Source organism: Taudactylus pleione, unplaced genomic scaffold (assembly GCF_031769625.1).
Source record: "Taudactylus pleione unplaced genomic scaffold, aTauple2 ptg000387l, whole genome shotgun sequence".
NCBI lineage: Eukaryota > Metazoa > Chordata > Amphibia > Anura > Myobatrachidae > Taudactylus > Taudactylus pleione.
The window spans coordinates 2,244,856-2,272,057 of NW_028284788.1; the positions used below are offsets into that span (position 1 = coordinate 2,244,856).

Consider the following 27,202-nt stretch of genomic DNA (forward strand, 5'->3'; position numbering starts at 1 on the left):
ATTAGTTTCAAATACTTGGTGCAATAGTCTACTTAGGTAAGTTTAAACAATCTAAGATTTTCAGACAAGGAATGAGACTGTATTCAAAATTTGAAATTTTATTGTAGAAAAATAAATCGGGGAAAACAAAAAAAAATTAGGGGCGCAGGATCCCCGCCATCCTATCCAGGACCACCAGCAGGCCGATCACATGCCCCCGCATCAGTTGGACACACCCGGCTAGGTCCGCCAAACGCCTCTGGTCCTCTGTGGGTTATAAAATTGTGGTGCTTACTAAAATGAATCCATAATTTATGAATCTAAAAAACTACTCAAGCAAAATAGACTTAGCACAAAGTGACAATAGTGTTTCCAAAACCACCTTAAAAAAAAACCTTGAATAAAAAAAAAAAAAAAAACCTTAAAAATCTGGCAACCGTAAACCAGAGATACAAGTTTGACTGTTTTGACATGTGGGATATGTGTATGGGGAAATCAGCTGTGAAATGTAAATACAAACAGATATATAACCAACCTTTAAAAATAATAAAAAAAGGAAAAGGCACAGACAAAGGATTACATCAACACATTTTCCTTAAAAAAAAAAAAAAGGATAAAAGGGAAACATACCGTTGTGAATGACGGCTGGCCCCGAAACCACTCCATCGTCCTCCTCGGAGGTGGGCAAATTTCCCAAGGAGGTGGGGGGGGTAATGACTGACTCGGGAGATGGGGTGGTCAAGAGAGGGGTGAGTTGAGGGGAGGGGGAATTGGGATGGAGGGGAAATCGCCAAGAGGGATGGGCGACAGGGTCTGGGCAGGCTGGGGTGGAGGGGGAATTTTGGGAATTTGGGGGAGAGGAAGTTTGGCTGGGGGTTGGGGAGAGGGGACGAGGGCGACGTCTTTGCCAGCGATGACGCCGTAGTCTTCGCTCGGCCCCTAAATGATAGGAAACAAATTGAGGTTAGTTTAGAACATCACCTTGCTAAACGCTAATTGTTTAACAAACAAAAAGGAATACATGCACACACAGATATGAGTGAAAAAAAGAAACAGGCCAAACAAGAAAACATGCACACGCAGATAGGGCCACAAAGATAAACAGGAAAACCAAACAAAACATAACTTACTTTCCACTATACGCTGGCGAAAACATGCCAGCAAGCAGGGCGTCCGCCGTTGAAGGTCGGACCACCTGCGCTCCAGCTGGCCGATCTGTCGGCGTGAGCCGAAGGAACGCAGGCAGCCGCGAACCTCCGCATAGGCGGCACGCTTCTCCCGATTGCTGATGGGGGGAGGCTGGCCTGTCCATCACCTCTGTAAGAACCAGAAGCTCTCGCTTGGTGAATGCAGAGGCTCTCATGATGGCAATGGTGTATTTTTAATAAAACAGTTTTAATAAAGACCAGAAAATAATTTTGATTGGCTAATGTATTTGGGAAATGAACAGGAACCATTCTATTGGTTAGTGTATGAGTCATGTGTTCTACAGGCCAAAAAATCTATTGTGAGTTATGATAGGCTTGATGCAGTGACATGCGTAAGCTAATTTAAATAAAGAAATGAACCCAGTAAAATGTGCGTGGGTAAAAACACGGAAAACAAATAGATAATTGGCTCAAACATGTATTTTGGCAAAAGAAAACCATTGTTTAAAATGTACGTATTCTGCGGGTAAACAAAAACACGGACAAGAGTAAAGTTTATTGGAATACAAAAAAAAAAAAAAAACGAACACATGTGAATAGCAATTAAGCTAATTGATATATTGATTGGCATGATACGATTGAAGGAGGTAGGCAGAATGAACGAGCAGGTAATCGGAATCTGACAGGCCCACTTCCGGTTTGTACTTGTGCGTGCGTTCCCTGCAAGCCACATTGGGGATGTACGCTTGCTATTTGGCTCACTCGTTAGCTAGAGGAGGGGTCGGTAGACTTTGGGGAGGAAGTTTAGCTGCGTTCGAAATTACGTGCGAGCGCTTAAATTAACATATTTGGCACGTACGCCGAACGTACGAACGGCCAATTGCGTCCGGGTCTGAATCAGGGCCATAATTCCATGTGTTCTTTCATAGTTTTGATGTCTTCAGTATCAATCTACTATGTTGAAAATAATTTAAATAAACAAAAACCATTGAATGAGAAGGTGTGTCCAAACATTTGACTGGTAGTGTGTGATAGAGATATATCTATCGATCTCATTGGATTATACTTGCAGATAATTGTTTCTTCGAGAGATTATGGTTGCTATGGGCAACATCACTTAAAAATCCACATTTTAGCAAATATACCCACATGGCTCCCTGTTCGCCTAAAGGCCCCCATACATCAGAGATGGATTGCAGCAATCGTGCAATTTGCAAACGATTGTGTATAAAAATCTGCAATGTATGGGCTTCACAGATCGCAGATTGCAACCAAAAAGTGATTGGAATTGTTTAATCAGATTGTCCAACATGTTGGATTTCACAGATCGATTGGGACTGTAGATTGCTAGTGTATGGACATGATCAGCAGATTTGCAGACCGTTTCTAGCAAAATGATGGGCATTTCAAGATTGCCAGATCTGTGTTTGCTGCAATCGATCTGCAAATCACTGAAAAAGATCTGTAGTGTATGGGCGCAGATTGCTCAATTTGGAAATCCTTAGATCGGGCAATAAATCTTCAAATTGTTCAATTGTGGTTTTCAGATTGCTGATGTATGGGGGCCTTCAGTTTAGACAGGAAGTTTTTTCAGGGACAGCCCCCTCATTGTATATATTCCAGTCCCTTCCTCTTGTCCCTTGTGTTGAGTGTCTCCTTATAGTAGGTACTTGGAAAAAAAAAAAAAAAACACTCAAGGGAGGATATCTGTGGGCTGCCATGGAGTCTCTCGAAGAAACAGAATTATCGGTGAGTATAATCCGATGTTTTCTTCTTCGCTCCTCCATGGAAACTACACATTGGGACCTAAGATAATAAACACAAAAGAGGGCCCAATACAACCTCTTAATTCTGCGTAATATCTTTTTGAGTGCCTCTTGAAGAACAATATGTCCAAAATGAGCACTTGACAAGTCCAATGACTAGTAAATGTATGCACAGAAGACCACACTGCTGCTTTACAAATAGCTTTTACTGAAGCTTTCGCTTTCTTTGCCCAATAAGTATCTATGGCCTTGGTGTGCTTTACGACATTTATAAGCAAAGATAACAAATACTCTTATCCATCTTGCTATGGTCTGTTTAGTAGGACTGTGGCATTGTCTGATTCCATTTGGTAGGACAATTAAGTACTTTGTTTTCCTGAATTCACTTACTTTATGCTTTTAAATAGACATAACCAAATCCAGCGTATGCAATTCTATTTCTGTCATTTCTTGAGAGAAAAGCTGGTACAGGTTGAGTCTCCCATATCCAAAATGCTTGGGACCAGGGTTATTTTGGATAATGGAATATTCCGTATTTTGGAATATTTGCATTTCATAATGAAATATCTTAGGAATAGGACCCCAATATACACGCAGAATGCATTTATGTGTTATATATACCTTATACACACAGCCTGCAGGTAATTTTATACAATATTTTCAATAATTTTGTCGTTCAAGAAAAGTTTGTGTACATACATGAAATTAATTTATGTTTCATATACACCTTATACACACAGTCTGAAGGTAATGTTATACAATATTTTTTATAATTTGTGCCTTAGATAAAGTTTGTGTACATTGAACCATCAAAAATCAAAGGTTTCATTATCTCAGTCATGCCAAAATTATTCCGTATTTCGGAATATTTGGATATGGGAGACTCAGCCTGTAGTACAATAATAAATTAAAGGTGGAAAGACCAGACTACTTTTGGCACAAAATTTGGATTTGTCCTCAATATGACTATCTGACCTAATGTTCCGTTATGGTTCCTCTGCCCACAAGGTCTGCAGTTCACTCACTCTTCTTGCTGATGTTACTGCAATTAGAAAAACTACTTTCAATATTAGATGCTTAAGGGAAACTTTCCCTAGAGGTTCGAAAGGAGTCAACATTAAATTAAAGCTTTCAGAACTAGATTGAAATCCCATGGGACTATGAAAGATTTGACTTGTGGATAGATTGTCAAGCAAATGGATAATCTTTTCACAAACTCATCTTCCACTAACTTTCTATCCAGAAGTACACAGAGAGCTGATATTTTCACTTTGATTGTTGAAACTGCCAAACCCTTAGTAAATTCCTCATGTAAAAATTAATCCATGATATATGCGCTTTCATGGCCTCAACTTCATTTCCCATAAAAGATAAATGTTCTCCAGATCATGTAGAATATCTGTGAGGAATTCTTTTTTGCTTGTAATAAAATCTATCACTTGTTCGGAAAGTCCCTTGTGCACATCTTCTGTTTAATCTCCAGACTGCTAAATTGAGTACTGTTGGGTTCTGATGTAGTAATAGACCCTGTGTTAATATGTCCGACCTGGCTGGTAACAGCCATGGTTCCTTCACTGCTATCTTGAACGCTGTTGAAAACCATTCTCTTCTGGGCCAATAGGGTAAGATCGCTATTACCTCTACAGTGATCGCAAAATACGTGCTATAGCGTTTATTTCCACGCTACAGGCACTAAGGGACCCAGTTTTTAAAAGTCCCCGAATTCTGTAGGACGCACTGTGTTCTCTGCAGCTGCCCACCCGGTGACATCCCTCAGTGTTTCCCAACCAATGACCACGGGCAGGAGTGTCATCATCCAATTGGCGCTGCCCATTCCCTGCACCACGCGAGCAGGCTGACAGTGTGGCCTCCATGCTCAGGTCTGCTGACAACCCCGGGCCGTCCTCCACCAGCCATGACACAGAGTTGGGATTGGCAATTTGCGAGCAAGCTGCAACTCCAAAGACACTGCACCCCCCCCCCAGTACATGGAAGCTAACAGCCCGTCTGGAGGTGGTACCGATGGGTAATAGCACTCCTGCTGCAGCCTCTGCTCACTGGAGCTTGCAGCACACTAAAATAGGACCCACCCTGAATAATAAACAGTATTAAAGCCTGCTCCATAGCAAACATTATAAATATCACTCCAGAGGATTATGGTGACTAATGGCGCATACACACGGTCAGACCTGTCATTTGAACGATTTTGACAACTATTTGAATGATTTCAGACAGTATTAAAATTTATGAAATCGTCAAAATCGAACTGCAAACACAGACTGTCAGATATAGTTATCTGACATGCGGGAACACGCATCGTTCATCGTTGCAGGCTCACGTCAGATTTTCTTTCAGATATGAACGATTTTTTTAAATAGTTATCGTTCATATCTGACAATAAATCTGACCGTGTGTATGCACCATTACACTTGGCAGTGTTGACATTAGGGCTAGGAATACTGCAAAATGGATTATAACAAGTAACAAGCTGCTACTCATATAATTTGTATTAAGCACATATAGGGGGAGTCAGGGTGCTGCATGATACAGCACTCCCACTGCAGTCTCTGCAGTTGTACCCTTCAAAACAGCACAAATAGCGCTGATATCTGGGGACTGAGTTTACACCGAGCCCACTCATCTGTAAGCCGGCGGCCGCTATATCAGTTGCCTCGCCAGGAGCGTAAACCACACGGTCATCCAGGATTATTCAGGCATTGAGACTGTACACCAGCAGCTATTTACTTTTTCCAACAAGGGTGCTGCTCACTGAGCGCGATCACTGCTCTACTTGTTCCTGTTTGATCTGCAATACACGGTATGTCAGTGGGAATGGCGGAAAAACAGGAGAAAGTTTCATTTCTGTGAAAAGGCATCTATCCCAGTTGTCTCGGGTACATGAGGTCTTGAGAAGAATCGAGGCAGTTTTGTGTTTACATTTGTTGCCATTAAGTCCACTTCCAGACATTTGTATTTCTTATTATTGCTTGAAATATACCTGCGTTAAATTCCAATTCTCCTGGGAGAATTTGTTTCATGCTCAGGAAGTCTACTACCACATTTTCCTTGCCGGTCACATGGAGTGCTTAAAAGGGAAAGCATGTACTTATCTGCCCAAGTCATGACCTTTGAAATTTCTTTCATGAGATCCCGACTTCTCATGCCACCTTGACGATTCATGTACGTTACTACTGTCATATTGTCCGAAAATATTCTTAAATGGAGTTCCTCTCAGATAATCTTGCAAGTACTGTATCGCTCTCCATACTGCACGTATCTCTCTTCGATTTGAAGAGAACATTTTTTTCTGGTGGAGTCCACCAACTTTGTGTTACTAGTTGTGACATGTGCTCTCCGTCCTGATAGACTTGCATCTGTTGTACGAACTATGTATTGTAGTTGTAACACTGGTGTTGATCTTTTCTCCAGATTTATACTCTTCCACCAGTCATGGGATTTTTTTTTTGTTTTGTTTCAGTCTTATAGGATGGAAGAGATTTATTTTTTTCTGAATTAGCTTTAGCACGTTCCACTGCAACCCTCTCATGTGCCACCTTTCCCAAGGGACTACATGTATGGTCGACAAGATCATACCAAGCAGTCTCAATCCTGTACAGAGTTACGTCTTGCTGCGTTTCTGTTGACCAATTTCTGTATTTTCATACATCTTCCTTCGGAGAGGCTGAACGCGCACTTTTGGGTATGCGTCATAACCCCTAGAAATTGGATTTTCTGGACTGGATTCAAATGACTCGTTCCAATTTATAATCCAGCCAAATGTTTGCAAGATTTGTAAAACTTGGCCCACATTGTCTCACACTATATCTTCCGTCCATCCGAAAAACAATATATCATCTAAGTTAGGCCAGATCATTATTTCTTGAGCGCTTAGGTGAGCCATCATGTTTACTAGTACCTTGGTGAACGTCTTTGGTGAGGTTGATAACCCAAAGGGAAGACCTGTGAACTAGAAATGTTTCCCTGCTACAGAAAACCTCAGATATTTCTGTTAATTTAGGTCCATCAATTGCACTTTCATAATGCCTTCTAGAATAGATTTTCATCTCCATATAAAATTTTTTGTTCAGTTCTCTAAAGGCGCATATCCACTAGACGATAAAGTGAACAATATCATTAATCGTCCACAATATCATCCAGTGGGAATGCAGTCATCCACAAGCGATGTGTGCTTCCGCTCGTCATTGCCGACACCTTTCATCGCCCGTACTTGCAGGGCAACCTGACGATATCTTCAGGTTCTGCAAGTACGGGGATGAGGGAGGGTGAGGTCACATATCGTTCAGCGCGTGTGCTCAATGTCGTTAACGATATTGAGCCCGGCACTGCAGAGCAAACGCTAGATGATATTGCTCGTGGATCATATCGTCTAGTGGATACCTGCCTTTAGAGAGGTGAATAGAAACTGGTTTACCTTTCTACAGTAGGTACTGGATTTACTGCTTGTAACCTAATTCATTTCTCTAAACTGCCTTCCATAGCATTCTTGATTGTACAAACTTTTCTTTTTCTGGTTCTTCCTTGAACTCTATCCAGTATCCGTTAGATGCTACGTCCAGTACCCATATGTCAGGAAAACAATGAGTCCATTGGCTGACAAACTGTGGTAATCTTCCCTCTATGAGTATTTCTAAAAGGGGACCTGTAGTCATTGCTCTTTGGGATTGAGGGCCTGATTCTGACCCGCTCGCAAGCGGGTCGATGGTGCCCTAATGCGCATGACGGAGGGAGCTCCGTCGTGCGCATGCGCGAGACCCGCATAGCGACAGCCAAGCTGTCGCTATGGGTCTCGCACCAAAGGGGTGTGCTGTCGATGGTGACTGACAGCACGCCCCCTTTGGTGGGCGTGCCAGGGGCATGGCTGCCCAGACGGAGGCTTTCCCATGGGAACACCTTCCGTCTGGGTCCAGCCCCACTGACATCACTAGCGATGTCAGTGGGAGTGATTTTGGCTCTGATAGAGCCAAAATCACTCCAGGGCTTGCGGCAGCGAGACCCTACCGCAGGTGGTCGCGATGGTCTTGACCATCGCGACCATCATGATGGACGCTCACATAAGCTGTGGGTGGTAGGAGGGCCCTGATTCAGAGCGAGCGCTCTGGTCAGAGCGTCCGGCTCTGAATCAGGTCCTGAATCTCCTGAAAGGATTGTCTGGCCATTGTTGAAAAATCTCTTCTAGTCTATTGGCAACTGGATCTGTAGGTCTTGGCCTCGCTCTATCAAAATATTGATGGAAAATGCTATCTGTTACGCTTATCATGAGGTAGTCGATAAGATTTAACTCCAGTCATCCTCTGCATCAGTGAGCCCAATTTACTCCCAAATAAAAAGGAAGCATCATATGGCAATAATGCCAACCTGTTTTTTGAATTTGCATCAGCCATCCAAGACCGTAACCATAAAGCGCTCTTTGTTACTACTCCTGTACTCATAGATCTTACTGCATATGTTACCGCGTCCAAGGAAGCTTTACACAGATATTCAATAGCTTTCTGCATAATCCAGTGGGTCCCAAACTTTCTTGAATTATGACACCCAAGAATTTCAGAATTTTTTTTCACGGCATCCCTATGCCAAACATTTCTAATTGAGAAATTCAGGAAAAATTACTGTTTACCGGTCATCCTTATGTTCAGTTATGTAGTGGTAGATAGGGTTGCACTTCTGTTTGTCCACATATTTTATGATTGACAGCCACTATCACTGGTTTTGCCTATCACATAGACCATTAAAAAAAATGTAATTTAGTCCTGGACTACCAACTCGTGGCACCCCTGCAAGTGCCCTGCGGCACCTCAAGGTGCCACGGCACACAGTTTGGGAACCGCTGGCATAATCTCTACATTTCTCAAGTTTTGAGATCTTTTCTTCAATATCGGTATGCATAGTCGCACTCCAGAGCCTTAGTGCCCTAGAAACAGAGGGCACAGCTATACCAGATGTCAGGGATACAGCAAATATGTAATTTCTTTAATTAATTCTCTATTGTTTTATCCATAGTATCTTTAAATGCTTCCCCATCCTCTAACGGAATGGTAGTTCTTGTCATTAATTCTGCAATTTCAGCGTACACTTTAGGTAGTGTGCACCAATTAAGCAACTCATCTTTTAGGAGACACATACTTTCAACACGATTTTGCCACTCCTTAGATACAATTTATTTAATCACTTTGATCAGGGAAGCTTCTACCCCACTTTACTCTGTCCTCAAACAGTAAGTCTTGCTCATCCCTTTGTTCTAGAACTTCTTTATAATTCATGGTTTTATATATGTTGTTCAGCCAGTTCAATATTAAAAGTTCTCAAAACCTCACAAATCTCACCAAACTTTACACTGGACAAAACATGACACTCATCTAAGAGACCATATTTAGAAGAGAGAACATCATGTTCATTGTCAAGACTCGTTTCAGATTTAGACCTTTTATCCATAATCATAGTTATAAACTCCTCTTTAGATACAAAAGTGATTAACTCTTGAAACTGGTTAGGCTGATGAGCAATCACAGGTGTGGGGATCTTCTACACTACAAAAACAAAACTAAATGGTGCTCAGCTAAAACAGATGTGTATATAAGTGCCCACTAAAAGGAATTACCTCACCTGAGCACTATTTGGGTGTTGGGGAGAAGGCTCTGTATCCATCTTATGGCACACCTACTCTGGATCCTTGGAAAGGTGTAAGGGAGAGACACCCGCCTCTGGTGTGCAGCACCATTTTATTGCCCTATGACCTTTGACTGAGGTCGGGTGCATGCACTACTGCACAGGCTGCCGGTCAAGCATATCATCGGGTCTAGCATTTCCCGCTGGGCTGTTTCAGCATGGCACCTCGCCCTGCCCTAATTCTGAAGGGCAGAAAGCATGCTGTCCTCCAGCGCTGTGCCCCACTGAAACAGTCTGTGGGTTCTGTCCTCCACCCGCAGGCCGCAGTGTCTCGCAGGTGGGAAAAATGGCAGAGCAGCGGTCACCGCCGGTGAATAAATGCCAGGCGCATGCACCTGGCATCCATTCACAGTGACCATGGCGCTTGGGGGCTGCCCGGCCTGTCTAGAAGTTCCGGGCACGCCCCCAAGAGTGACGAAAAGGAGACGCGTCATAAAGACACGCCCCTTTTCATTGGTCACGTGCAGAAATGCCCTTGCTCTAGGTCCGGCGGTCCCTGCACTCACCAGGGTTTCCACAGGATAAAGATTATACTTTAAAGTTGTTACATCTTAAAAGCAGTCAACGTTTCGGTCACCAATAGGGATCTTTTTCAAGACAAACAGCAGCACAGCATAGTATAGTAGTCGGTACAAGCAATACCCAAAAGAAAAACAGCGCCTACTTACCATGCAGTTCCAACTCCTCTTATCCTACTCATCTCTAATGGCGCTCTTCATGAGAGGCACCTGTAGTGCCTGTAAAACGCACGCCACTGACAGCAGGTCCCTATTTCCGATACCGGTGGAACACAAATACTGCACTAACGGTCAGGCGGATCGATAATCCCGCTATGCATAGTATATACCTACATCACAGACACCGGCAAATCGATGCCTAGTGCAGCGAATATGGGAAACTATCAGTGTATAGCATTAACATCCACGCTGTGTATACATCCTGATGTCATGTTATAGTCCGGTGGGACTGACAAACGTCACTTCCGGATCAAATAGTTAAGAGTTTGGGCAAACAAACCCCATGATGCCTCACATTCAATCAACTTTATCGTACATTTTAAAGCGGACATAACACTATAGTCTAGGATTGGAACTGCATAACGGTAAAGCATAGCCATACACATTATAAAATAATGTGTTATTTATGGCCACTCCACTCTGCCCTGAAAAAAAATACAAAAAAATGTACTGTATGTGTGAGTATGTTGTCTACAACAGATAAAAAAAATTATTATATCTATATATGTAGCTCATTGTTTTGGATTTATTGTGCTGTTGCATATGGATGTATTTTGTTGCACTTTCAGTACATGTTATGCTTATATTTGTTAATTTTTTGGGGTGCTTTTTATAGTATTGGAAAGGGTCAATGTATATTCATAGCTTACAGTGGACTCTGATTTTTATGGACTATCCTTGCTTTCACTTCTTTTGTACCTGGAATCTTTTGCATTAAATAAGCATGCCCAGTGGAGCCGACCGGGAGGTGAGACAAAGCGCATCAGTACTCCGGCAGGTCCTACTTCCTGCTTAGCCTCAGGAAAGAGCTATAGCGTCACGACCTGTGACGCTATAGTACATCTCCCCCACAGTCACACGCAGATATACAAGTGTCGCATATCAGATAAATCAGCAGTGTCTACTGGTACAATCCCAGTCACATCACAACTTAGATGCATTTTCACCAAAAAGGGACGCCCAACATTAGCAGAGTTGCACAGGACCTGACAGCTTACTCACACCAAGCATATCACGTTGCATGCGTATTGAGGCTAGATAAGCAAGGACACATCTGTATAGGTTATTCCCAGGTAGTTTCTTTATCTATGAGCCAGAAAGTAGCACAGTACATGAAAACAAGAATTGCCTGGAGTCTGTGGTCAATTGTTCATAGCAAGGATCTGGCACAGTACCTGGGCTATCTATTACTTGGAGCCAGGAATCAGCAGAGTACATGCATCCACCTACTGCATGCAGCAGAGAACTGAATAGTACATGCAAGCATAAACTAATTCAGGAGCAGGCAACCTGTGGCATCCCAGCTGCTGTGGAACATCACATACCAGCATTCCCTAACAGCAAAGCTGTGGTAGGAAATGCTAGTATGTGTAGTTCCAACAGGAGTGCCATAAATTGCCTAACCCTGATATCTAGTGCCAAGAACTAGTGCAATCCCTGTATTAACCAATAAGCACAGATACAATTATTATTCTTTTACTTAAGTACCCCACACCTTAGACTGTAAGCTTGTTTGGCTCAACCCATCTTTATTAGCTGATGTCACCAATGCCCCTTTCACGTCTCAAACCCGGGTCCGACCAGGGATATTGAACCTGGGTCCGACCAGGGTCAAACCCTTTCACACTGCACTTTCGACCCCAGTTATTCCTGGGTTGGCCCTTTTCCAAAACTCCATGGATGTCATTTTAAATGGACTTTTGAGCTCAGAAAGATGAGGTGTCAGAATGGAACAAAAAGGAGAGGGGTGGGGACAGGTTGGGTGGCACATGTCTGGCTGAAAGGCTGGAAGAAAGGCTTAACGGTGTGGTTAAAGCTGTGTGCCCAAAAACACCAGCACAAAGGTCAAAAAACTCCCACTGAAACCTGGCCGCCCCACTTTGTGGTCATGAATTTTAAGGTAGTTTTTCTTAAGTGATTTTAATTTATTTACTACCTGCTGCTGAGTCCTGTGGAAGCCTGAGGACTGCAGCAATTGTGCTATATTTTTATATATATAACAGAATCCTTTACAGTTCCTGTCAGCTGTCTGGCAATCTCTGCCTCACCCCTAATTCTCAGAAGCTCCTTCACCTCACCAGGACTCCAATTTGCCATGGTGCTGAAAATCTGAGAGCTCACTCTCTCTGTGTAGTGTGCTGGCAGGGCGCAGGCTGCTGACATCATCAAGGCATACAAAAAGCAGACAATCAGCACTTTTCCCTGAGTCCCAAGTTGAATAACCCGGGTCAGACACTTTTAAGTGCACATAGGAGTCCGACCCGTGTTTAAACACTGCTTAGAACACAGTTTGAAATGCCGGGTTGCTCAACCCGCGTTATTTCAAAGTGGTGCTTTTAGACTGCACCTCGACCTGGAACGAGCCGCCTCAACACGGCAATAACTCGGGTTATTTTGGAGATGTGAAAGGGGCACAAATGTTGTTTGCAACATGATACCCTAAACATACAGCACTATGAAACACCTGTACTTTCAGGGACGGATTATAGGCAGGGCGACAGCCCTGGGGCCCACACAATTATTATCCAAAACTGGAGTAACCGCTCTGGGCTGCGGTCTCCTCCTCGGCAGCTCAGTTGTTCCCTGTTACACATCGGCTGCCGAGGAGCTTCACATCGGGGGTACAGTCTTGGGAGGGTAGAAGTCATCTCGTGAGACTGACAGTTAACAGTGGTGACACGGTGGGTAGAGCAGAGAGAGCAGCAGAGCTAAGGGGATGTAGTCTTCATCCCGACATGTGGGATGCAGACGGTCCAAATACCGGTGCCAAAATCCCGGCAGGTCAGGATCCCGGCAGCAGTATCCCGAAGGTAATTATCAGGGTGTTAGGGGGAGGTTAGGCTTAGGTAGCGGGGTTAGGCATAAGCATTAGGGGGGAGAGTTAAGCTGGCCACACACTAGACCAACTTACATCCAACTTGTTGATTGGTTGGAATGAAAATCTGGTAACGTATTGGAGGAAATGATGATCAGCAATTTGCTCCTAAATGGCAGAAAACAGATGAAAATGGTCGTTTAGACAAGTTTGTTAAATGTTTGATCTAAACTATTTGTTCAAACAACAGTTTTGGTCCATTTTCCAGCGTTTGGGAGCAAATTTCTGATTGTATTCCTTACCAGATTTTCATTCCAACCAATCAACAAGTTGGCTGGTTGGATGTAAGTTGGTCTAGTGTGTGGCCAGCTTTAGGGTTAGGAACTGGAATGTTAGGATTAGGGTGCAGGGATTGGGAAGTTAGGTTTAGGCACTAGGAATGGGGGGGCAGGTTAAGGCACTGGGAGGGTTAGGGTACAGTTAGGGGGTAGGAAAATACCTACCTTAAGTTCCTATGGGTGTCGGGATGCCGCTGTCGGTATTCTGAACAACCAACCCGAGCTGAGACACTCCCCTGCAGGCGGCTCATCCTGATGTGAGCTGAGCTAGTAAGGTAACCCGCTGTCCCACTCATTATAAACATGAGACATCTCACACACATACAGTACCAATCAAAAGTTTGGACAGACCTTCTCATTCAATTGTTTTTGCTTAATTAAATTATTTTCAACATAGTAGATTAATACTGCAAACATCAAAACTATGAAAGAACACATATGGAATTATGTTGTAAACAAAAAAAAAGTGTTAAACAAATCAAAATACTGTATTGAGCATTAACACAGTCAGATTTGTCAGATGAACGATTTGAACGATTTTACCAAAGATTTTAACGATTTAACGATTTTTGACTGCATTAAAATTAATGGAATCTTCCAAGTCTGACTGCAAACACATCAGATGTCAGACATAGTTATCTGACCATCGGGAACGCGCATCATTCTTATCGTTCATCTGACAGATATGAACGATTGAACGATTTTTTAAATCCTTATCGTTCAGATCTGAAGAAAAATCTGACTGTGTGTATGCACCATATGTTTTATATTTTAGATTCCTCAAAGTAGCCCACTTTTGCTTTGATGACAGCTTTGCACACTCTTGGCATTCTCTCAATCAGCTTTATGAGGTAGTCTCCTGGAATGGTTTTAAATTAAGAGGTGTGCCTTGTCAAGAGTCAATCTGTGGAATTACTTGCCTTCTTAATGTGTTTGAGACCAACAGTTGTGTTGTGCAGAGGTAGGGTTAGTACACAGTGGACACCACTATTTGACTACTGTTGTAATCCACATAATGGCACCAACCACTCAACTCAGTAAAGAGAAACGACAGTCCATCATTATATTAAAAGGCATGAAGGTCAGTCGATACGGAAAATTTCAAGAACTTTGAATGTATCCTCAAGTGCAGTTGCAAAAACCATCAATTGCTATGATAAAACTGGCTCTCATAAGGACCGCCCCATGAAAGGAAGACCAAGAGTTACCTCTGCTGCAGAGGATAAGTTCATTAGAGTTACCAGCCTCAGAAACCGCTACTTAACAGCACCTCAGATTAGAGACCACATAAAGTCTTCACAGAGTTCAAGTAGCAGACAAATCTCAACATCAACGGTTCAAACAAGTCTCAACATCAACAGGCCTTCATGGTCGTATTGCTGCGAAGAAGCCACTACTGAGGATGAACAAGAAGAGAATTGTTTGGACCAAGAAACACAAGGATTGGACATTAGACCAGTGGAAATCTGTACTTTAGTCTGATGAGCCCAAATTTGAGAATTTTGGTTCCAACCGCCGTGTCTTTGTGAGATGCAGAGAAGATGAGCGGATGGTTTCTGCATGTGTGGTTCCCACTGTGGAGCATGGAGGAGGAGGGGTGATAGTGTAGGGGTGCTTTGCTGGTCACACTGTTAGTGATTTATTCAAAATTCAAGGCACACTTAACCTGCATGGCTACACCAGCATTCTGCAGCGCCATGCCATCCCATCTGGTTTGCGCTTACTGGGACCATCATTTGTTTTTCAACAAGACAAAGACCCCAAACACACCTCAAGGCTATGTAAGGGCTACTTGACCAAGAAGGAAAGTGATGGAGTGCTGAGTCAGATGACCTGGCCTCCACAATCACCCGACCTAAACCCAATTGAGCTGGTTTCGGATGAGTTGGACCGCAGAGTGAATGAAAAGCAGCCAACAAGTGCTCAGCACCTCTGGACACTCCTTCAAGGACTATTGCTAAACCATTCCAGGAGACTACCTCATGGAGCGGATTTAGAGAATGCCAAGAGTGTGCAAAGCTGTCATCCAGCAAGAGGGGCTACTTTGAGGAATCTAAAATATAAAACATTTTGATTTGTTTACAACAGAATTCCATATGTGTTCTTTCATAGTTTTGATATCTTAAATATTAATCTATGTTGAAAATTATTTAAATAAACATTGAATTAGGGGAGAGGGAGGGAGAGGGAGAGGGAGAGAGATATTAATTTTCCATAGATAAAAAACCTAGGTACAGTTTCACATGTCCCAGTAAGGCTAGACATGATCTGAAATTTCACAAGACCTAATAAATTTCTGCCGCTCAAACTTCAAAAGGCAATGAAAGTGCAATCATTAAGATTTTCTGCATCCGTGCCAAGGCATTTCCTTCCATCTGCACCACTGCCTTGCCCCCAGCTATGTCACTGTCTTCCCCCTCATCTCTGCCACTCTTTCTTCCTCCATCTGCACCACTCTGTCCCCCCCAACCATGTCACTCTGCCTTTCCACCCATCTGCACCAATCTGTCTTCCCCATTTCCTACTGTTGTGTGTTCTCCCATTGTGCTAGTCTGTATTCCTCATCCACACCAATCTGTCTTTACCCATCAGAACTGCTTCCTGCATTCTTGCCACTCTGTACCCCCTATTCATGTCGCTCTGTTCCCCCAAACCCCCATGTGCACCAGTTTTCCTCCCATCTGCATCACTTTGGCTCGCCCCATCCTTACTGCTTAAATTTTCCCCTCTCCACGCCTTTCTGTCTGCCCCATCCACACCGCTCTGTCTTCTCCCCCCATCCACCATACTCTTATCCCATCTGCACAGCTCTATTCTCTGCTTTGACCTCAGTTGCATAGACTGCATGTGTGTATTCCAATGAGCACACAATTCTGTGAAATAGCAGCTCCACCATTTTGTGACTGACAACAATCTCACTCTGTGAGTGCCCTGAAACTGCAGTTAACCACGGTGTCATGGCATACCATATCTGTATTACGCAAGGAACACGTCCATTTAGACGTCAGCCTTAATGATCATAATTTCATTGCTTTTTTAAGTTTGAGTGGCAGAAATTCAATAGGTTTTGTGAAATTTCACATCATGTCTAAGAAGCCTTAATGGGACAAGTGAAACCGTAAGGTTTTTTGTCTGTGGAATTTCATTGCTTTTCTAAAATGTATTAACTATCAGGGTTTGGAGGAGCAAACAGGGCCACGTGCACGGGAGAAAGGCAACAAAATGGTAAATTAGCGCAGGTGGAGGAAGGCCGGCACAAAGGTGGTGTTTTGGGGATGCACATGGTAAGACAGCTGCAGGAGTGCAGGCCTGCGGCACGCGGACCAGTGGCAGCAGTGCATAGGGGCATCAGCAGTGCTCACTGGCACTGGGCATGCATGTGAGAAAATAAGACACAGATGCATGGATGAATCAGTGAGATCCATCTATGCATCGGTGCTAAAATTTTAATTGGTGTCAAATAAAAATTTAAAAAAAGGGTCATCAACCCCTCCGCACCGGGAATTCTGTAGTGAAATCGCGCGACAGAGCGGTCATTCGCGTAGTACTGTCAGTTCGGTGGTCCACGTATTTTGGTTTCTTTTTTTTTTTTACCAAGACCCTGGATTGCCTACATGTAACGAAGAGGACCTGATCCACGCATAGGAGGTGAGGAGAGTATGGATTTTTTATTACAGGTACACGATGGGCTACATAGGCGAGTATGCAAGAGAGCATGTTTGAATAAAATTTTACTTTCTACAGTGTGTGTGTGTTCTGTGATATTTTAATATTGCTTTTGCTGTGGAACTACAGGTACCAGCGAGCCCGTGATGCCCCGCATGCTATTACTTGTGGTTCTCCAAGTACCTGCATACGGGGGAGGCTTGCTGGGAACTGTAGCTCCACATTAAAAGCCAATATTTTAACTCTTTACTTGCACCACACTTTACATAATCAACCCGCCACCCACCGGACAGGCCTGGGGCGCCCTGGAGAGGGGGACCCCTATAATGGGGGGTCCCCAGCTCCCCAGGTATCCCCGACCTGGGCTGACCAGCAGTCAGGGGTGATGCTTCAGATGGGGGGCCAGTGCTAGGGCTCCCCTGGCTGTGGCATTACCCCCCCCCTGCGCTAGAAAGAGTCCAGTGCTGGTTCTGGTAAATACAGGTGGACCCTACGCATTTCTCCCCCCTGTATTTACAGAACCAGGACCGGCTCAGAGACCAGTGCTGGTTGCACTGAATATGGGGGACCCCTACGTCATTTGTCCCCTATATTTTGGTAACCAGGACTGGTTCTGAAAAGCCTGGTGCTGCTCGTGCTTTTAATACGGGGGACCCCTATGTCGTTTGTCTCCTGTATTTAGCACAACCAAGAGGCCCTACCCTGGAACAATAGCTACCTAATAAAACAAACCCAAAGTCTAAATTCGCCCCCTACCCTGAGTTATGCCTTCCCAAAAATCCCCCATAGAGAACAGAAGAAAAAGTAGTCATAACGCAGTGTAAAAAAAAATAAATAAAAAAATCTGACAGTTGGATATTTAGATTACTCCCAAATCCTAATTTTTTATGCTTTTGCCTTGAAATTTGGCTTGCAGCACCCAGCGACAGTTCTACCCGCCCATACCAAATTTCAGCCCGGTAGCTCCAATAGCTTTTGACGTGTAGCCACATAAACACCATGCCCCCCGCTCCGGAATTCTCTATGGAGATTGCATTTTTTTTCCATTCAGCCTTAATATAAAGGGTATGACTGTGTGTGTTTGTATAAGAAATATTATATATATATATATATATATATATATATATATATATATATATATGTGTATGTATGTATGTATGCACACACATTATATATATATATATATATATATATATATATATATATATATATATATACACCAAATTCCAATGAGGAGGCACTCACAGACTGAATAGGCGTGAAAAAAATCTAATGCTTTATTGCATCAACGTTTCGGGGTCCATTCCCCGTCATCAGGACACGAATGGACCCAGAAACGTTGATGCACTAATGCAATAAAGCATTAGATTTTTTTCACGTCTATTCAGTCTGAGTGCCTCCTCATTGGAATTTGGTATATGAAGGGGATCCTATGCCTCAGGGTGAGCACCACAGCAAGGTATTAATCGCTCACATTGAAGGAGTGCCGGTAATACAGAGTTTGTGTATATATAAAACAATCACAGGGGCTCTGCACTCACCATAATAACTAATATTAATAAACAGTCTGGTTTTGGTTCATTAATTGATCAACGCATTTAAGCTTGCAGCCCATCGTCACAGGACCCCACGCTATTGCTCAGAGCACCTAGGAAAACAGCTGACACAAGTTAGATAACTAGTTAATAGGGGTGCATGAGAAAATGTGATCACAAAAATGATTAATTATAAAAATTAATCATAATAAACAAAAAGCACTAATCCACGGCACTCACCATTCCTAGTTTTGGAGCGCAACATGGTATGTGACCACATTGTTTAAATAGAAATCACAGGGGCTCTGCACTCACCATAATAACTAATAATAATAAACATAATAAAACAGTGGGGTTTTGGTTCATGAATTTTGTCAGCTGTTTTCCTAGGTGCTTTGCAACAGGTGTGCTTGGTAACTGTCTCACATTTAAAAGCAAAGTTGCTGTGAGCTTTAAACCTTGATAGCATACCCTGAGTTTAACACTAATGTGATGGCTATGTCCATGTTATAATTCTGAGCAATAAAGTAGGGACTTGCAGTAAAGTGGGGTCCCGTGACGATGGGCTGCAAGCTTAAATGCGTTGATCAATTCATGAACCAAAACCCCACTGTTTATTATTATTAGTTATTATGGTGAGTGCACAGCCCCTGTGATTTCTATTTAAACAATGTGGTCACATACCATGTTGCACCCCAAAACTAGGAATGGTGAGTGCCGTGGATTAGTGATATATATATATATATATATTTAATTAGCCTTGGGCAACAAATTTGACACTTGGAATCCACAGAGGAAGGTCACTTACATATCACCCTCATGCAATTGGTCTTGCCCAACAAGGTTTTAGGCATGAAATAGGGTGGTAAAGTGGGCACAATCGCCAATTTATATATTATATTATATTTGAATAATATGAGATATGGTAAGAACTTACCTTTGTTATCTCTATTTCTACGAAGTCCATAGGGTTCTCACAAAGGTATGGACAGAGGACCACGTGACAGCCTTGTAGATCTGGACTGCAGAGGCACCACGTTGAGCTGCCCACGAAGGACCCAATGAGCCCTCACAGAGGATGGAACCGGAAGGCCTTCATGAAGATAAGCTTCTGAAATTGCCATACGAATCCAACCTGCCAAAGTTTGCTTTGAAGCAGGCCAACCCTTTTTACGGAAGCCATAGAGGACAAACAAGGCGTCCGATTTCCTAAACGAAGAAGTGCGGTCAACATAAATCCTTAAGGCCCGCACAACGTCCAAAATTGTCTCACCCACTGAAAGGACAGGTGAGTTAAAAGCCGGCACAACGATTTCCTCGTTGACATGGAAACTTGAAACAACTATGGGAAGAAATTCAGGATGAGTGCGCTGCACTGCCCTGTTCCTATGAAAAATCAGGAAAGGGGGTCTACAGGAGAGAGCCCCTAAGTCAGAAACATCTGGCCGAAGCAATGGCCAGAAGGAAAATTGTTTTAGCTGTCAGCCATTTAAAAGGTCCACTGAGCCCAGTGGTTCAAACGGCGGTCCCTGGAGAATCCTCAGGACCACAGCTAAATCCCAAGGCGCCACCGGTGGAACAAAGGGCGGCTGAATTCGAAGAACACCTTTTATAAAGGTGCGCACATCAGAGATTGCAGCAATCCTACGATGGAACCAGACGGACAGGGCAGACACCTGCACCTTCAGAGAAGCAAGGCGAAGCCCATGGTCTAGTCCCGCCTTTAGGAAAGCTAACACTCTAGACAGACGGAACTCCCGAGGGGCATAACCTCTCGGTCGACACCACTGGAAGAACGTATGCCACACAGGATGGTATATCCTTGCAGAAGATGGTTTCCGAGCTCTTAGCATAGTCCGTACTAGAGAGCTGGAAAAACCCCTGGACCTTAACATGGCCGTCTCAACAGCCACGCCGTCAAAGACAGCAGAGTCAGGTCCGGGTGAAGACAAGGACCCTGTGACAGTAGGTCCGGTCGTAGTGGCAACCGCAGAGGAATGTCCACGGACAGACCCTAAAGGTCTGAGAACCAGTGCCGCCTGGGCCACGCGGGAGCTATCAACAGGAGCGTCCCTCCTTCCTGTTTGAATTTCCGAATTACCCGTGGAAGAAGGGAAAACGGAGGAAAGAGATAAGCAAACCGGAACGTCCACTGGACGGACAGAGCATTCACCAGAGACGCCTTTTCGTCTCTTGTTCGAGACCCGTACACCGGAAGACCCCACCAGTCTGCCAGAAGTTGAAAGATGTCCTGGTGCAGAGACCACTCCCCCGGATGAACGTCCTGTCGACTGAGAAAGTCCGTCTCCCAGTTGAGGACTCCGGGATGAATACTGCCGATATGGCCGGGAGATTGTGCTCTGCTCAGACCAGGATGCGGGACACCTCTACGAGTGCCGCCCGACTTCGGGTTCCTCCTTGCCGATTTATGTAGGCCACGGTGGTGGCGTTGTCCGACTGGACCTGCACGGGGTGACCTTGGAGAACCCGATGTGCCTGCTGGAGAGCATTGAAAACCGCACAGAGTTCCAAGATGTTTATTGGAAGTTCCTTTTCCGCGAGTCCATCTGTTCTGGAGCAAGTGTGGACCCGTGACAGCTCCCCAGCCCCGAAGGCTGGCGTCAGTTGTCAACAGGACCCAGTTCACCACCCAAAATGGATGACCCTTGTTGAGATGGGTCATCTTCAACCACCAGGCTAGGGACAGGCGAACCTCCGGAGTGAGCACCATCGTCTGGGACTTTAGACTCTGAGACAGTCCATTCCATTTCGACAGGATCAATTGCTGCAGAGGTCTGGCGTGAAACTGGGCATATTCTACCATGTCGAATACTGACACCATGGAGCCCAGTAATCTCATCGCCGAGTGCAGGGACACACGGTGACTCTGCAGACAACTGTGCACCCTCAACTGTAAGGCAGAGATCTATTCCCCCGTCACAAAGATCCTTTGCTGTCTTGAGTCCAATAAGGCTCCGAGGTGCAGAATCCTCTGAGACGGGATCAGGGTGGACTTTTGCCAGTTTATTAACCAGCCGTGCAATTGCAGTACCACAATCGTCAGATCCAAGTGGCATAGAAGGAGCTCTGGAGATCCTGCTACCAACAGAAGGTCGTCTAGGTACGGCAACATGCGGACTCCTTGCAGCCGCACTAAAGCCGCCATGACCGCCATAACCTTGGTGAACACTCGTGGTGCTGTCACCAGGCCAAAAGGTAACGCCCGGAATTGGAAATGATCGTTGCGGATTGCAAACCTGAGGAACTGTTGATGGCGTAAAAGAATAGGGGCATGCAGGTAAGCGTCCTGTATGTCCAACGACACCATTTAATCCGCAGGTTCCAGCGCCAGAATGATGGACCGTAGGGTCTCCATACGAAACCGCGGCACCCGCAAGGACTTGTTGAGGGCTTTGAGGTTGAGAATCGGACGATAGGACCCATTGGGTTTCTGCACCAAAAATAGATTGGAATAGAAACCCTGGCACCTCTGGGAGAATGGAACAGGCACTATAACTCCAGCCTGGAGCATAGTGTGCAAAACCTTCCGCAGTTCCATGGCTTTGTTCCGGTCTAATGGAAGACCCGTAGTGAAGAATCGGGATAGGGGCCTGTGCCGAAAGGAGAGGGCATACCCATGAGAAACCACCTCGTGAACCCAATTGTCTGTCTTGGTCACCGACCAACACTGGGCGAACTGCAGTAGGCGGCCTCCCACTTTGGGATCCCCCAAAGGGAGGCCCGGACCGTCAGGCCGCAGGTTTGTCATCTGACTTAGGGGCCGGACGTCTGGTACTCCAGGCCTGTTTCCTGGGCTTGGCCGATTTCTTGGGGCCAGCCTGTCGGGCAAAGGACTGTGCTTTAGGCCTACCCTGGGCCCTGTAAGGCCGAAAGGACGACGTACCCGAACTGGAAGGGACCGCAGCAGATGGGAGACATGCAGACTTGGCTGCCGCCAGCGTGCTACAATTTTGTCCAGATCCGGACCAAATAGGACTTCTCCATTAAAAGGCAAAGCTTCCAAGCCCTTTTTGGAATCAGCGTCCGCCTTCCAGGATCGCAACCATAATGTGCGACGAGCAGCAACAGCTTCCGAAGAAATCCGAGATGTGAAGGAACTGATATCCAAGGCCGCTTCATTGATGTAAGTGGCCAAATCCCGGAGATTGCCTACCAACTCAGCCTGTACAGCCGAACAGTCAGAATCCAAGGATGCCTCCAAACTATCAGCCCAGCGCTCCATAGCTCTGGCCACCCAACATACGGCCATAGCCGGTCTGGATGCCCCCCCCCCGCGAGGTAATAAATGGACTTTAGGCAGATCTCCACCTTGCGGTCCGTAGCATCCTTCAAGGAGGACATGGAAGGCATGGACAATGTGGCACTTCGGACTAGGTGTGTCACATGAGAATCCACCTGTGGAGGGGATTCCCACTTAGAAAAATAATTGTCCGCAAACAGATAAGCCACCGCTAAGCACCTCTGAGGCTGATACCGTTTGCCAGGGTGTTTCCACGCCTCCTCTAATCTAAATGGTCAACTAACTGACCCAAAAGAGGAAACACTGTGGCGTCACCCTTAATATCCTTAAAAAAGGCATATTTGGACTTGTACACAGGAGGATCGTCATCCTAAATAACTAAAGCTGTGCGGACTGCTCGAATAAGGCCAGGAATATAAACCTTGGACTTAGCGTCCGACTCTTTAGTCCGGAGAGGTTCTTGGTCAGATAGATACAGAATCTCCCCATCATCGGACGTCACGTCGTCATCCTCATAAGGAGCGGACAGAGACGCCACAGGCCGCAACACAGACTCCCCTTGTAACACGTCCGACAAATGCAGTACCAAATTTGTCAGTGAATTAACCAACGCAGGTTCCTGTGAGACCTGGGGAGGGGAAATAGGGAGACTGTGGGGTACCATCAGTTGTCTCGGGAACCCCTGCATGGGTGACGACACCACTGACTGCTGGGACAATCCCATCTGTGAAAACGCAGGTGGCGGAGCTAACTGGCCCACTAGGGTTGTAAGCGCTTTGGCGAAACAAGCCCAGGGAGGTTCCTGTACCGGAGCCGTGACAGTAATTGGCCGCGCCAATAAATAACACTGCAGACATAGCCCCTCCGCGTTACCCTCCACCTCCGCTATTGGTACATTGCACTTAGTACACATAAGCTGGAGAGGAAATTCACTCTCAGACATGATGGTATGTGACCCCTCTCACTAATACTCGTTAGTATAGTTGGAGAACCACCCTGCAATCACCGCACCACAAGGGCTTTAGCAGAAGAAGAGCAGGGACAGTGAAATGGCTGACAGTAGAAAGTGAAAGTACAGGCAGCAGACGCTAGCAGAAGTCACATACAATGCAAAATAAATTAATCCCTGCACTATCAGCGCTGTTCCTCAACTACGCAGACACAGAGCCTGGTAGGACACAGCGCTGCATACACAGACCTGTTTCAACAGAGGAGAGGTATGCCGGGTGACCCAGACCACGATGCCACCGATCAGCAGCTTCCAGCAGCGTTCACCATGCTTCTGTAAAGATGGCCACCGAGGAGCAGAGAGGAGGCCGGCCTGGGGGAGGAGCCCTGCCACAGGGCCAATCGGCAGCGCAGAGAGGGCTGTGTGCAGCGGGGGAGGCGCCGGCTGTGTACAGGGAAGGTGCGCTCCCCTGGCATGCAATTAACCCCTGGCACGCCACTCAGCTGCGGTCCGCTGTCCCAGGGGGGTAGTGGAAGCGCAGGTTAGTTACCTGGCTCAACGCTGCAGCCAGTCCCCAGGGAGCCCCCTGCCTGGGGACTCTGGACCATGTTTCAGCAGGGACCCACCGCGGGACCCTGCTGCCCCCTTGAATCCGGCCATGGTCCAAAACATCTGGGGTCACGGCTAGCTGTGACCCCAGATGCTTACCAGCATCCCCGGATCAGTACCGGCGTTGTGGTACCGGCGGGGTGTAGGGAAGACAGCATGGACGTCAGTAGTGACTGTCCATGCTGTACTTCCAGATGTGCAGCCACAGCTGCCGTGAAGAAAACTTCAGGGGCTATCCTTAGCCCCCCTCTAAACAGGTGCTCCGACTCCGAGCCGGGAACCAACGAAACTGGGATGCCTTGGCTCGGGGGCGTGGTACAGGAGGGGGACCCTAGTGCATCCTGGGAGGCTGAAAACTTAACTCTATGGTGCCCGATGCCTGACGTCATCACCTATACCCCAAGGTAGCCTGTGGAGACCCTATGGACCCTGATGTAGAAAAGTAGCTGTAGTTGTATGAGGGTAAAATAGCCTTGGGCAACAAATTTGACACTTGGAATCCACCGAAGGGGGTCACTTACATATGAGCCACTTGCAATTGGCCTTCCCAAACAAGGTTTTGGGCATGAAATAGGGCATTAAAGTGGGCACTGGCGCTAATTAATACACTTAAATAAAATCTGGCGCATATACGCACTTTACCACCCTATTTCATGCATAAAACCTTGTTGGGCAAGGCCAATTGCATGAGGGTGATATGTAAGTGACCTTCCTCTGTGGTATTTTACAAGTACCACACATAATACAAACATTTTTCTCTGTTACAAGACTAGCTGTTCTTCAGTATTACAAATGGCGAGACAACACGAGAGAAAAAAAAAAAAAACTACTGGATAGCTGATTAATAACTACAAATCACAACCAGGCCACGTATGCACAACGTAACCGTACAGAACGGACAACAGACGCTGCAAAGCAACACGTAACCGGTAGACAGATAACACTCTACCGCTTATTAGTCACTAGGGGGCGCTTTCTCTAATCCATTTGCTCCGCGCAGTAACCAGAAAGCGCAGCGCATTATATGACCTTTCTGTATGTGCAGCCACATTTCCCCTTCTCACCGTTAGTCATGACTGTGATATCCGGACTCTACTACTGCTATAATCTTCTATATCACTCCACCGAACACCATGTCCTACAGTGACACTGCAGCGAGAGTTGTTAGTAATGAGGTCACATGATATGATCGCAGAGGAGTTTGGGAGGAAGTGCAACTGCAGGGCGTTGGGGATAAAGGGGCAGGTTTGCCGCAAGCAGCATGGGAGGAAGGGGCGGGGTTGAAGGAGGGGGCGGGTGGAGAGGAGATAATGAACTCATGCAAGAGGCAATGAAAACTGCTCCTATCAAGCACCAGCTGCCTGCAAGGCTGATAGAAAGTGTGTCTGCAGCTAACTAGATTATTATCCATTTATTTATAAAGTGCAGTTATTTCACAGCTCTGTACATTTAGTGTATTATGTTGCAAACAGTTATGATGACGTCAGCTGGTAAAGATGGCTTTTACTTAAGTAAAAGTATAACAATAATTGTATCTGTTGCCAGGGATACAAGTCCACAGACTCCAGGTAGTTCTAGGTTTCATGTACTGTGCTACTTTTTGGCTTGTAGAGATATAAACTACCGGGGAATAATATACTGACATTAGTTAAAGTTTTGAATATTATTTCCATATAAAAAAAAAAACTGCCAGACTTCTGTAGTTCATATTATGAAGGATCTATTAGAGATGACGTCTTATGTTGTGTCATGTTTGTTCCTATGAAGGAACTTGGCACGTACCAAACATTTTTATAGGTCATTGTTGACGGGTCATGCTATGTATTTTGTCAACATAAAATCCGTTGACAAAAAATAAAAATTTGTAGTCATGTACAGGTTTCTTTTCTCTTATGTTCCTGCTTATTGTTCGGTTATTGAAGTCTCAGGGCCTGAATCATATATGGACGCATTGCTGATATTTACACAGTTGAGCAATGTTTTGTTACTGTGCATGTTTGAAAACCCTTACTGCGCACGACTGAACCAATGTATGTGATGTCGTTTGCAATTGAAAATGGAATCGCTAACACTTGAGAAGGAGTTTGCGAACCCTGGGCGTATCAGGGTGAAGACTGGGTGGTGACCTAAAGTGAGCAGTTTCATGGGCATGTTAGGGGAGTGTCTAGATTCTAAAAACAATGCGCGTAGACCCTAGCCTACCGCAAATGTCGATAGTGCGACCAATGTTGCATTGATGTTCGTGTGTTTACAAAATCCATTGCAAATGCTCAGACCAAGCAGCCTGAAAGTGGGTGTCTCACTGCTCATACACTCCATCGCACAGTGGAGCATAAAGGGAAGACTGAGATTAGTATTTGCATATTCCAGCAACTGTTATTGCAAGAGCATCTGTGACCGCGGCTGCATAATACCCCTTTTCCACCTAAATTCCGGGTCTGACCCGGAGTTGGAACAAAGGACCTCATTCAGAGTCGGTCGAAGCGGCCGCACGGTCGTACGCCACCGATGTTCGCTATACTGCGCATGCGTAAAGTTCGCAATGTGCGTGCGCAAACTAGCCGCTACGATCAGAAATTTCTCTCTTCTTGAACACAGCCAGGTCGGTAGTTTGAGTGACAGATTGAGGCGTTTGTGGGTGGTAACAGGGGAAGGTGCTTGAAAACGGAGTGGAGATCCGAACGCAGGCGTGCCTCATTATGCAAACGGCGTTTT

At 45.2% G+C, this 27,202-nt stretch overlaps 1 protein-coding gene and 1 long non-coding RNA gene across 2 annotated transcripts in view; both read right to left on the reverse strand.

Annotated features, from left to right (window-relative positions):
* TMEM167B (transmembrane protein 167B) overlaps positions 1-25,728 on the reverse strand; it is a 50,692-nt gene extending 24,964 nt beyond the window's left edge. The window contains exon 1 of the mRNA XM_088445764.1: positions 25,552-25,728. Coding sequence (XP_088301890.1) covers positions 25,552-25,561 — 10 coding nt within the window. The 5' untranslated portion in view covers positions 25,562-25,728. The remainder of the gene's footprint in view (positions 1-25,551) is intronic.
* Positions 83-18,785, reverse strand: LOC148507678 (uncharacterized). Its single transcript, XR_015869680.1, has 3 exons — positions 18,675-18,785; positions 610-918; positions 83-246 (listed from the first exon to the last, which is right to left on the reverse strand). It is a non-coding gene; the product is annotated as an uncharacterized LOC148507678 (long non-coding RNA).
* Positions 25,729-27,202: the final 1,474 nt, after the last annotated feature.